Source organism: Hyperolius riggenbachi, chromosome 2 (assembly GCF_040937935.1).
Source record: "Hyperolius riggenbachi isolate aHypRig1 chromosome 2, aHypRig1.pri, whole genome shotgun sequence".
Lineage (NCBI taxonomy): Eukaryota > Metazoa > Chordata > Amphibia > Anura > Hyperoliidae > Hyperolius > Hyperolius riggenbachi.
The window spans coordinates 216,438,714-216,451,527 of record NC_090647.1 but is presented as its reverse complement, the minus strand read 5'-3'; the positions used below and the strand labels follow the sequence as shown (position 1 = coordinate 216,451,527).

Genomic DNA, 12,814 nt, shown 5'->3' with positions numbered 1-12,814 from the left:
TTTCTTCTAACTTGCGACAAAAAAAAATGAAATCTGCCACGGACTCACTATGCTCCTCTCTGAATACCTTGAAGTGTCTACTTTCCAGAATGGGGTCATTTGTGGGGTGTGTTTACTGTCCTGGCATTTGGGGGGTGCCTAATTGTAAGCACCCCTGTAAAGCCTAAAGATGCTCATTGGACTTTGGGCCCCTTAGCGCAGTTAGGCCGCAAAAAAGTGCCACACATGTGGTATTGCCGTACTCAGGAAAAGTAGTATAATGTGTTTTGGGGTGTATTTTTACACATACACATGCTGGGTGGGAGAAATATCTCCGTAAATGACAATTTTTTTATTTTTTTTACACACAATTGTCTATTTATAGAGATATTTCTCCCACTCAGCATGGGTATGTGGAAAAATACACCCCAAAACACATTATACTACTTCTCCTGAGTACGGCGATACCACATGTGTGGCACTTTTTTGCACCCTAACTGCGCTAAGGGGCCCAAAGTCCAATGAGTACCTTTAGGATTTCACAGGTCATTTTGAGAAATTTCGTTTCAAGACTACTCCTCACGGTTTAGGGCCCCTAAAATGCCAGGACAGTATAGGAACCCCACAAATTACCCCATTTTAGAAAGAAGACACCCCAAGGTATTCCGTTAGATGTATGGTGAGTTCATAGAAGATTTTTTTTTTTTGTCACAAGTTAGCGGAAATTGATTGTAATTGTTTTTTTTCACAAAGTGTCATTTTCCGCTAACTTGTGACAAAAAATAAAATCTTCTATGAACTCGCCATTCTCCTAACGGAATACCTTGGGGTGTCTTCTTTCTAAAATGGAGTCATTTGTGGGGTTCCTATACTGCCCTGGCATTTTAGGGGCCCTAAACCGTGAGGAGTAGTCTTGAAACCAAATGTGGCAAAATGACCTGTGAAATCCTAAAGGTACTCATTGGACTTTGGGCCCCTTAGCGCACTTAGGGTGCAAAAAAGTGCCACACATGTGGTACCGCCGTACTCAGGAGAAGTAGTATAATGTGTTTTGGGGTGTATTTTTACACATACCCATGCTGGGTGGGAGAAATATCTCTGTAAATGACAATTATTTGATTTTTTTTACACACAATTGTCCATTTACAGAGAGATTTCTCCCACCCAGCATGGGTATGTATAAAAATACACCCCAAAACACATTATACTACTTCTTCTGAGTACGGCGATACCACATGTGTGACACTTTTTTGCAACCTAGGTGCGCTAAGGGGCCTAACGTCCTATTCACAGGTCATTTTGAGGCATTTGGATTCTAGACTACTCCTCACGGTTTAGGGCCCCTAAAATGCCAGGGCAGTATAGGAACCCCACAAGTGACCCCATTTTAGAAAGAAGACACCCCAAGGTATTCTGTTAGGAGTATGGTGAGTTCATAGAAGATTTTTTTTTTGTCACAAGTTAGCGGAAAATGACACTTTGTGAAAAAAAAAACAATACATATCAATTTCCGCTAACTTGTGACAAAAAATAAAATCTTCTATGAACTCATCATACACCTAAAAGAATACCTTGGGGTGTCTTCTTTCTAAAATGGGGTCACTTGTGGGGTTCCTATACTGCCCTGGCATTTTAGGGGCCCTAAACCGTGAGGAGTAGTCTTGAACCCAAATGTCTCAAAATGACCTGTGAAATCCTAAAGGTACTCATTGGACTTTGGGCCCCTTAGCACAGTTAGGCTGCAAAAAAGTGTCACACATGTGGTATCGCCGTACTCAGAAGAAGTAGTATAATGTGTTTTGTGGTGTATTTTTACATATAACCATGCTGGGTGGGAGAAATATCTCTGTAAATGACACATTTTTGATTTTTTTTACACACAATTGTCCATTTACAGAGAGATTTCTCCCACCCAGCATGGGTATGTGTAAAAATACACCACAAAACACATTATACTACTTCTCCTGAGTATGGCGATACCACATGTGTGACACTTTTTTGCAGCCTAGGTGCGCTAAGGGGCCCAACGTCCTATTCACAGGTCATTTTGAGGCATTTGTTTTCTAGACTACTCCTCACGGTTTAGGGCCCCTAAAATGCCAGGGCAGTATAGGAACCCCACAAGTGACCCCATTTTAGAAAGAAGACACCCCAAGGTATTCCGTTAGGGGTATGGTGAGTTCATAGAAGATTTTATTTTTTCTCACAAGTTAGTGAAAAATGACACTTTGTGAAAAAAACAATAACAATCCAATTTCCGCTAACTTTTGACAAAAAATAAAATCTTCTATGAACTCATCATACACCTAACAGAATACCTTGGGGTGTCTTCTTTCTAAAATGGGGTCACTTGTGGGGTTCCTATACTGCCCTGGCATTTTACGGGCCCAAAACTGTGAGTAGTCTGGAAACCAAATTTCTCAAAATGACTGTTCAGGGGTATAAGCATCTGCAAATTTTGATGACAGGTGGTCTATGAGGGGGCAAATTTTGTGGAATCGGTCATAAGCAGGGTGGCCTCTTAGATGACAGGATGTATTGGGCCTGATCTGATGGATAGGAGTGCTAGGGGGGTGACAGGAGGTGATTGATGGGTGTCTCAGGGGGCGGTTAGAGGGGAAAATAGATGCAATCAATGCACTGGGGAGGTGATCGGAAGGGGGTCTGAGGGGGATCTGAGGGTTTGGCCGAGTGATCAGGAGCCCACACGGGGCAAATTAGGGCCTGATCTGATGGGTAGGTGTGCTAGGGGGTGACAGGAGGTGATTGATGGGTGTCTCAAGGTGTGATTAGAGGGGGGAAATAGATGCAAGCAATGCACTGGCGAGGTGATCAGGGCTGGGGTCTGAGGGCGTTCTGAGGTGTGGGCGGGTGATTGGGTGCCCGCAAGGGGCAGATTAGGGTCTAATCTGATGGGTAACAGTGACAGGTGGTGATAGGGGGTGATTGATGGGTAATTAGTGGGTGTTTAGAGGAGAGAATAGATGTAAACAATGGATTTGGGAGGTGATCTGATGTCGGATCTGCGGGCGATCTATTGGTGTGGGTGGGTGATCAGATTGCCCGCAAGGGGCAGGTTAGGGGCTGATTGATGGGTGGCAGTGACAGGGGGTGATTGATGGGTGGCAGTGACAGGGGGTGATTGATGGGTGATTGACAGGTAATCAGTGGGTTATTACAGGGGAGAACAGATGTAAATATTGCACGGGCGAATTGATAAGGGGGGGGTCTGAGGGCAATCTGAGCGTGTGGGCAGGTGATTGGGTGCCCGCAAGGGGCAGATTAGGGTCTAATCTGATGGGTAACAGTGACAGGTGGTGATAGGGGGTGATTGATGGGTAATTAGTGGGTGTTTAGAGGAGAGAATAGATGTAAACAATGGATTTGGGAGGTGATCTGATGTCGGATCTGCGGGCGATCTATTGGTGTGGGTGGGTGATCAGATTGCCCGCAAGGGGCAGGTTAGGGGCTGATTGATGGGTGGCAGTGACAGGGGGTGATTGATGGGTGGCAGTGACAGGGGGTGATTGATGGGTGATTGACAGGTAATCAGTGGGTTATTACAGGGGAGAACAGATGTAAATATTGCACGGGCGAATTGATAAGGGGGGGGTCTGAGGGCAATCTGAGCGTGTGGGCAGGTGATTGGGTGCCCGCAAGGGGCAGATTAGGGTCTAATCTGATGGGTAACAGTGACAGGTGGTGATAGGGGGTGATTGATGGGTAATTAGTGGGTGTTTAGAGGAGAGAATAGATGTAAACAATGGATTTGGGAGGTGATCTGATGTCGGATCTGCGGGCGATCTATTGGTGTGGGGGGGTGATCAGATTGCCCGCAAGGGGCAGATCAGGGGCTGATTGATGGGTGGCAGTGACAGGGGGTGATTGACGGGTGATTGACAGGTGATTGACAGGTGATTGACAGGTGATCAGGGGGGATAGATGCATACAGTACACGGGGGGGGGGGGTCTGGGGGGGGGTCTGGGGAGAATCTGAGGGGTGGGGGGGTGATCAGGAGGGAGTAGGGGGCAGATTAGGGACTTAAAAAAAAAATAGCGTTGACAGATAGTGACAGGGAGTGATTGATGGGTGATTAGGAGGGTGACTGGGTGCAAACAGTGGTCTGGGGGGTGGGCAGGGGGGGGTCTGAGGGGTGCTGTGGGCGATCAGGGGGCAGGGGGGGGGAAATCAGTGTGCTTGGGTGCAGACTAGGGTGGCTGCAGCCTGCCCTGGTGGTCCCTCGGACACTGGGACCACCAGGGCAGGAGGCAGCCAGTATAATAGGCTTTGTATACATTACAAAGCCTATTATACACTGTTGCAGCGGCGATCCGGATGCCAGTAACCCGCCGGCGCTTCCGAACGGCCGGCGGGTTACGGCGAACGGGGGGCGGAGCCAGTCCCCGGCGGCTGATCGCGTCACGAATGACGCGATCGCCGCATAGCCACTCCCGCAGCCGCCCCCGCCGATGGGCGTATTGCGGTCGTTTGGGCCCGGACTTTGCCGCCGCCCATCGGCTGGGGGCGGTCGTTAAGTGGTTAAAAACATTCTTTTTTACAATAGTGCCCCGTTAAAAGAATGCATCTTTACAATAAATACATGTATTATTTACATGGAATATTTATTTTTTTCTACTTCTATAATTATTAATATAGGAGTTTACACAATACTAGTTATCAAAGGCTTATGGTTCATATTTAGCTTAAAAGACAACCACGTGATATGGAGGCTGCAATATTTATTTCTTTTTAAACACCAGTTGCCCGGCTGTCCTGCTGATCCTTTGCCTCTCCTGCTTTTAGCCATAGACCCTGAACAAGCATGCAGCAGATCAGGTGTTTCAGACACTACTGCAGCCAAAGGGATGAGCAGGGCTGCCAGGCAACTGGCATTGTTTAAAAAGGAAATAAGTATGGCAGCCTCCATATTCTTCTCACTTCAGTTGTCCTTTAAGGCCTCTTTCACAGTGGAACGTTGAGTTTGATGCGGCGTTAAAGTCGCACAACGTGCCCCTAACGCGGCGCATGTAGGTTATGAAATTGGACGTTATTTTGCACTGCGTTATGTGTCTCTCGGTGCGCAGTTTTCGTTGCATACTGATGGAATGAAAACTGCGCATGCGTTACATTTAAAAAAACAAAAAACATTACTGAGCATGTGCAATACACATAAAGCAGCAAATTTATTGCTAAACGCACAGCATGCAGCACTTTCTAAATATTGCTACACGTTACACACAACGCAAAGTGTGCACTGTGAATGTCGGACTGACTTTGTATTGCTGTGCGTTAATCTGCGTTATAATTTTTTTATAACGTGCGACTTTAACGTCCCACTGTGAAAGAGGCCTGAGGGAAGCTCCTAAATGTCCATAGATGCTCAGCTGTTTGAATTATTCAGTTAAAAAAACACCATTGCAAAGGAATTTCCCACTCATGAACAGTAAAAAGACAAAAACAGTCTCAGATTTGCCCACCTCCAGCTCTTGCTTGTCGAATATTGCTTTTACTGGAGAAGGCTGAGTGGCCGCAGTCAGTAGCTGTTGTAGAAGTATCATTGGTGGCTGTGGGCCTTCTGGAGACATGTCACCAATATCAGGAGATGCAGCGGCACCTTCTTCTGAAGGGAAAACAGACCATACACTTTGCCTCTCTTTTGGGGAACGCCATTGAGGAATTGCAGACAGGAAGAAAAAAAAAAACATGTTTAAAACACATTTTTCTTGTTTACGCAATACTACGTAAACAAAACTGAGCTCCTGATCTTTCCAACCTGCGCTGCTGCATCCTTCCCGGACATCAACCTCACAATCGACATGTCTGTTCGCCCTGCCTCCCAGGCCCGTTGCCTGGGCGTCACCCTGGATTCTGCTTTTTCCTTCATCCTTCACATCCAAAACGTTACAAAAGCCTGCAAGATCTCTAAAATCCACCCCTTCCTGGCCCCGGACACTACCAAGCTGCTCATCCATGCCCTCATCATCTCCCACCTCGATTACTGCAACTCCCTTTTCTGTCTTGCCTCCCCTTCAACCGCATTGCCCCCCCCCCCCTTCAATCAGTTATGAATGCAGCTGCCAGACTCATCCATTCTTCTCACCGCTCCACGTCAACATTCCCCCTCTTTAAATCCCTGCACTGGCTCCCTATCCGATTCAGGATAGGTTTCAAGATTCTGTGCTCGTCCTAAAATCTGTGCACAAAACCTGCCCTACCTACATCTGGGAGCTTGTTCACAGGTATACACCACCCCACGCATTTCCCACTACCATGCATGTCTGCTGGATTTCTCAAGAGCTGCCCCCACCCTTTGGAATTCTCTAAATGATTTACAGGCAGCAGGTAATTTACTGCCGCAGACAGCCCCCAACCCATGCACAGGGGAGACAGAGCTTTACATTAAAGGTTTTAAAAATTATAAAATAAAAGTACTTTAAGAATTTCTTAATTTTTTTTGGTATAAAGTTAAAGTAACTCTAAAGGTGCATATACACCAGGCGGATCACTTGCGGGTTGGGTGTCGGGGGTCGGGAGCCTGTGTACACACGCCTGATTATTGGCTGAGGTGGTAGTTATCAGATGACTTTAGTCAGGTGTGTGTACAAGCCTTAAGGGAGGAGATGAGAAAAAAAGTTCATACCTGCTGGAACTGATCCTGTCTCTTGAACTGAAGGCTGGGATAGGATCTGCCTTAGTCTGTCCTGATGAGACAGAAGGGCCCAGCCAGCTTTTAGAATGTAAAGCTTCAGCTGCTGACACCGTAAGTGGTCTAGATCTACTTGGTCTGTAAAACATCAAGTAAGACAGTAGAAATCACTCACAAAGGCTTTCCGAATTGCTGAATAGAGATAATAATTGAGATACTTGTTTCCAAGTTGATGCACATTTTCTATGCAGCTTGGAATTATGACAACTCAAACTGGTAGCAACTGCATTTGACAATCCTAATGCCAAGCTGCATGCAAATTACAGGTTTCTGGTGCAAGTTAACCGTAAACCTCAAGACCATATATACTGCAATACCACCTGTTACTCAGTAGTGATGAGCAGAAAACTGTCCTTCCATGCATATGTCCATCAACTCAGAAAGTAGAATCTGTGCGAGCCAGTAGTTACCAATTAGTTGGCAGCTACTTAATACAGCTGCCAGCTAGTGACCTCCTTTTGTTAGTACAGCTGTCATTTTGTGAGTAAACAGAAAAACAGAGATAAGCATAAGAAAATTTTCCATTCATCACCTCTCACAAAAACTTTTTTTTTTCTTTTTTAGTTATGGATGGAGTGGGATCTTAGAACTTCTGTCATGTGGTTACTGCAGTCTTTGATCCCACTGGCAGAACTGCTCTCACTTCTTGTTCTAGTAAAATAAAAAAAGGCAGATACTTACCTATGAAGAGGGAAGGCTCTGGATCCAAAGAGCCTTCCCTGTCCTCTTTTGTTCCCCTCATTTCAGCGTTGTCACCTTCATGGTGTGTATTCAACCAACTTGTCCAATACACATCCATGATCTCTTGGGAGGCTTTGGAAGCACTTGTGCCCCCAAGTGCTTCCAAACACGAGTGGATCTGTACTGCGCATGCATAAGTGCAGAGTGCTTCCAAAGCTCCCCGAGGCGGCATATTTAAATGGGGTGATGGCGCTGTAACGAGGGGAACAAGAGAGCACAGGGAAGGTTCTATATGATCCAGAGCCTTCCCTGTCCATAGGTAAATATCTCCATTTTTGGTATTAAAGTCATTTCACATTTACTTTAAAGACGCTCTCCTTTCTAATATACATATTTATATATGGATTTGGTATCTCCATTCCTGTGAGAAATACTCAACTTCAAGTCTACAGATGAACCTAAAGAGTGTCAGTTCACTACTATATTTTACTTTTTAATATTTTGGCTGGATTTTGACTTTATTAAAGAAGAGCTTCGTAAAGAATCACTAGACTTGGCACTCACTAGGGATAGCTTACAGCATTGTTCCCCAACCCTGTCTTCAAGGCCCACCAACAGTGCATGTTTTGTGGAAGTCCACACAGGTAGTTAATCAGCTCTTCTGAGGCACTAATTACCTCACCTGTGCATGTTGGTGGTTTTCTGCAAAACATGCACTGTTGGTGGGCCTTGAGGACAAGGTTGGGGAACTCTGGCTTACAGTGTCTGTGATAGTGGAAAGCCGTTGTCGGCTGTCTTTAACTGCTAAAAATGATAGAACTCCAGAGATAACCATTTTCAGCACATTCTGGAGATCTCCTTTAAAGAAAAATAAAAAATAAAAATGAAAACGTCCCACAAAACCCACTGATTTCCAATATGGCATTCTAGGAAGATAGATGCTTGGTGGAGAGGAAGATCTCTAATCTCAGAATATAGGAATTATCGTGGTGATTAGGTAGTTAGCAGCTGTAGGATCCCAGGTCAGAGCCCCACACCAAGGACAACATCCCCATAAAGCTTGTACAATCTCCATGTCTTTGCATGGGTTTCCACCAGAAGCTTCTGTTCTCTACCCTACACAGCCTAAAAAACTAGTGGTAGATTGGTTGGCTCATGTCACACTGGCCGTGACTGTATTAGAGGCATTAGACTGAGAGAATGTTGAGGAGCCGCAAGTAATACGCAATGTGCAATATCAGCAGTAGAGCTGGTCAAAGAGATAATAAGAAACCCGTTTTCCAAGTTCATTTAATGCACATTGTGTGCAGCTTTGACTTAGGCCAATCAAAATCATCAGGAAGTGCATTTGTCAGTCTCCATTTCAATCTGCCTACATTACAAGCAAGAATTATTCATTATATCAATGGCCATCTCTGGCCAACAGTATAAAAAATATAGGAAATATAACAAATAAAATGGAATTGGAAAAGAAAAACAGAACACATTTGGTCAAATGCCTTTAAGAATGAAGCCATTTTCAATGCTGTAAACAGTGGCTATTTCTGTCTCTAGCAGAAAACACAGCAGTACGGAGTGATAATATCTCTCATGTGAAGGCAACAATCAACATAATCCTCCTCCTGATGTGCCTGAGCTTCCTTTTATCGTCTGGATAATCACTTTCAAACTGCAATTATCACTACTATTCTTAGAGTGTACCAAGATACTTTACATTTAATAGCAGAGACGGGGCTAGGCAGTCAGTGTTCCCTACCAGTACAAAGAGCCAGAAAATGCTCAGTGATGTTCAGTAATGATTTCACCCATGCTGTGGTTTACACATTTCAACCACTTAGGTCTAGCCATTTATGGAAGTCAAGTGGACTTTACCTGTAAGTCCCTGACTGAGAGACTTCTTCAGCCTGTATTTTTCCAGCTTGCACCCTGCCAAGTTTACCAGCTGTGCCCACACAGACATCATGCAATCCGTAAACGGCAAATTGTTCACACAAAATGGCACCACAGGCATCTAAGAGAGATTAAAGATGGAAAGTAAGTGAAAGAACACAAAGAAATACATACTCATGTTGAATGATATATAGTCAATTACATCCTCATTCCACTACGCCAAACTCATAGCAGTCTATAGAGGTAAACAATGTGGCTTTAAGCCTAGCGGAGCCTCACTTACCGGTGTAAGCTGATTTAATGGGCAAATGCGGCTTGTGCGCACATCATGGAACTGCACTGTGATTTTCCCTTTTGGTGTTATTCTCGTTACGGTGCCTTCTCCGAATTCATCATGTACCACCTGGCCCCCAAGACGCAAGCGACTGTCTATTCCCCCGATAACAGCCAGCACTGCCATCAGGCTGCCCACTTCAGGGTTTTCAGAGTCAGGAAAGTAGTCTTCCAATACTGCCTGCTAGGGGATAAAAGTAAAATGGTGATGACCAGAGAAGCGCTGGAGGAAAAAAAAAATGTTGAAAGCAGCCAAATACCTAGATTGTTTGATTATTGATCTAGTCAAAAGAACACAGCTCACCTATTAACTGAAGTAATGCGGTTTGTGAGAAGGAGCTATTTAAAGGGAAACGGAGGTAAGATTGTAATGGAGGGCAACTTTTATTTCACTTTAGAGAACAACTGAAGTGAGAGGTATATGGAGGCTACCATATTTATTTCATTTTAAGCAATACCAGTTGCCTGACTGTCCTGTTGACCCTTTGCCTCTAATACTTTTAGCCATAGACCCTGAACAAACATGCAGCAGATCAGGGGTTTCTGACATTATTGTCAGATCTGATAAGATTAGCTGCTTGCTTGTTTCTGGTGTGATTCAGACACTACTGCAGACAAATAAATCAGCAGGTCTGCCAGGGAACTAGTGTTGTTTAAAATGAAATAAATATGGCAGCCTACACATACCTTTCACTTCACTTGTCTTTTAAACCATGCAGATTGCCTTGGCTGTCCTGCAGATCCTCTGCCTCTAATACTTTCACACACTCGGAACAACAAGGAAAAAAAGCTGGCACAACAAGGAAAAAAATGGATATGCCAGCTTTTTTCCTTGTTGAATACTGCACAGAGGTAGTCATCCCTCTTTTCAGCTGTTGCACTCTCTTTAAAGACTATGGGTCTGATCCATTAGTGAGTGCGAGACAATACCAATGTGACACACTCGGAACAAGCATGCAGATCAGGTGTTCAGACTGAAGTCTGCCTGAATTAGTCACATGCTTGTTTCTGGTGCATGATTTAGACTGACGCCAGTAAGATCAACAGGACTGTCAGACAACGGATATTGCTTAGGACTCTTTTCCATGGGCAGCTGAACGGCTTACTTGTCGGGCAGTTCACAAGCGGTTTTCAGCAGCAATTACATGTAGAAAAATAGCAGCGTTTGGTAACACCACGTGTCAAGTTTGGCATTACGCAGTGGGAAAAAATAAAGTTTCGTGTTGCGTCTAAAGATGGAAACTACTGGGGGTCCACTAGCTAGGAAGGGCCTGGCTGGTGTACGGAAGCAGCTTCACTACCTTCACTACCTTCAGCTGCTCGTGGAAAAGAGGGCTTGAAAAAAAAAATATAGCAGCCACTGCATCATTCTCACCTCACGCCCCGTTTAAAAGGCATCATCTGCTTTTAATGGTACAGGTTTTAGTGTGGAATCATAAAGCTCAACCACAAAACTGGTCTCTGATGCTGGGAACACAATGCAATTTCACGTCCGATCGACGGGGGGAATCGAGCGATTATTTCGGACATCTCCGATCTGTTTCCAATCAAGAGAGAAAGGAATCAATTTTGCAAAGTTATCCGAAAATCAATTCCTTTATCAATCAGGAGCAGTTTGGACATGTACACAGGGTACAACTTCCCATCCAATCACCTGTCGATGGGATGGGAAATTGCATCATGTGTTCCCAGCACAAGCAGAGCTTTTGGGTTTTGACTCATTAGGAAAAGCCCACATCCCCCTAGCCACTCCGCTACCATTGGGCTTAACTGCAAATTAAGTGATTCATTACTTTATGTGGGAAAATAAAAATGGGGAAGGAAAAATGTATCATGTACAAATATCAACTGTCACTCAACGAAGGTTAGACGTGAGGTCTTTAGTTAATGAATTAGAAATAAATAAGGTAAATAAGATATTATAAAATGATAAGAAAGCATATTTATGAATAACTATAGTACTTTAATGGTTGTGCACTTCCCATCTCCTAACGAAAATTATTCATGATTGTGGCCACGGCCATGAATATACAATTATAAATCTCCAAACTATTCAAATCGGTCATGCATATAATACATGGGAGTATTGTGTGGAGCATGTACAAATGCCCTGAAAACTCAACACCTCAGGACAATCCAGTAATAAATGTCCCATGAGTGAATGAAGCTAGTTGTAGATTGAAAATCATGCAAGGTGTGTGCCTTGGAATTTGTGTAATTACCACAGCATACATCTTCAGGTGGCTTAGACAATGGTAAAATATTTATCCACAAATACAGTGCTGTATACTCCGTAGAATCTATAGTGCAGTTCATCAAATATCATGCATGCTGTATGCACGAAATGACCATTGTATTAGCAGCATATTAGCTCCTGGGTAATTCTACACTAGTAGGTGTAGGATGATGAACAATCCATATGGTCATATCAATCCAAAAGGCATTTCTCAGCAGGCTTACAGATTTCATACTATTGTGGTCATATGATACACATTTTACATGTTTCATATCTATTCCTGCTTTTGGCCTCTTGCACACTGCACGAGATTCCGATTCCGCTTTTTAATCAGTTTTTACATCCGATTCAGATTCCGATTTGCAGTGTGCAGGGAGCAAACTGCAAATCAGAATCTGAATCGGATGTAAAAACTGATTAAAAAGCGGAATCGGAATTGCGTGCAGTGTGCAAGAGGCCTTTAACAGTACAAAGCAATCTGCCCACCTATGAAATGACTATTGTCCACTTCTTACCATATCACTGCGCTTGCCTTCAAACACACTGGTGACTGAGTTTAGCTGGACATTAATGTACTTGTTGATGAGGCCATTCCATTGGTTCAGTGAATGAAGAGTACGGAGAAGAGCTACAATTTCTTCTGCTAGTGTGCTGCTGTGAGTAGCTGTCAGAGATGCCTGTGGTCGTGCCTTCCTTCTTCGTAAGGTAGACTCTATAAAAAAAAAAAAAAAAAAAAAAAAACACACACACATCATTGCAGATACTATACGAAATATCCATAATACACAAGCAAGAAAGAAAGATGGATGTTCATTCATACTCATCACGTACCTCTCAGGAGAGGGATGTCGGAGGAACAAGTGCTTAGCAAGCTGCCTAAAAAGCCGAAAAGTTTTTCAACAAGAAGTTTCATATCTCCAGATCTTTCATTTTTGTCCCAGGATGGAAGGACAGCTTGTAGTAGACGAACTGCCAAGATCTACTCAAC

At 44.0% G+C, this 12,814-nt stretch overlaps 1 protein-coding gene across 9 annotated transcripts in view; it reads right to left on the bottom strand.

The window, feature by feature from the left end:
- Positions 1-12,814, bottom strand: part of HERC2 (HECT and RLD domain containing E3 ubiquitin protein ligase 2) — a 250,080-nt gene that overhangs the window by 114,390 nt on the left and 122,876 nt on the right. For 5 of the 9 annotated variants that reach the window (XM_068268132.1, XM_068268135.1, XM_068268138.1 and 2 more), the window contains exons 40-45: positions 12,658-12,805; positions 12,342-12,538; positions 9,541-9,774; positions 9,240-9,378; positions 6,621-6,764; positions 5,458-5,633 (exon numbers count right to left, since the gene is read on the bottom strand). In XM_068268132.1, coding sequence (XP_068124233.1) covers positions 5,458-5,633; positions 6,621-6,764; positions 9,240-9,378; positions 9,541-9,774; positions 12,342-12,538; positions 12,658-12,805 — 1,038 coding nt within the window. The remainder of the gene's footprint in view (positions 1-5,457; positions 5,634-6,620; positions 6,765-9,239; positions 9,379-9,540; positions 9,775-12,341; positions 12,539-12,657; positions 12,806-12,814) is intronic. The other 4 variants (XM_068268133.1, XM_068268140.1, XM_068268137.1 and 1 more) reach the window with 1 other exon arrangement.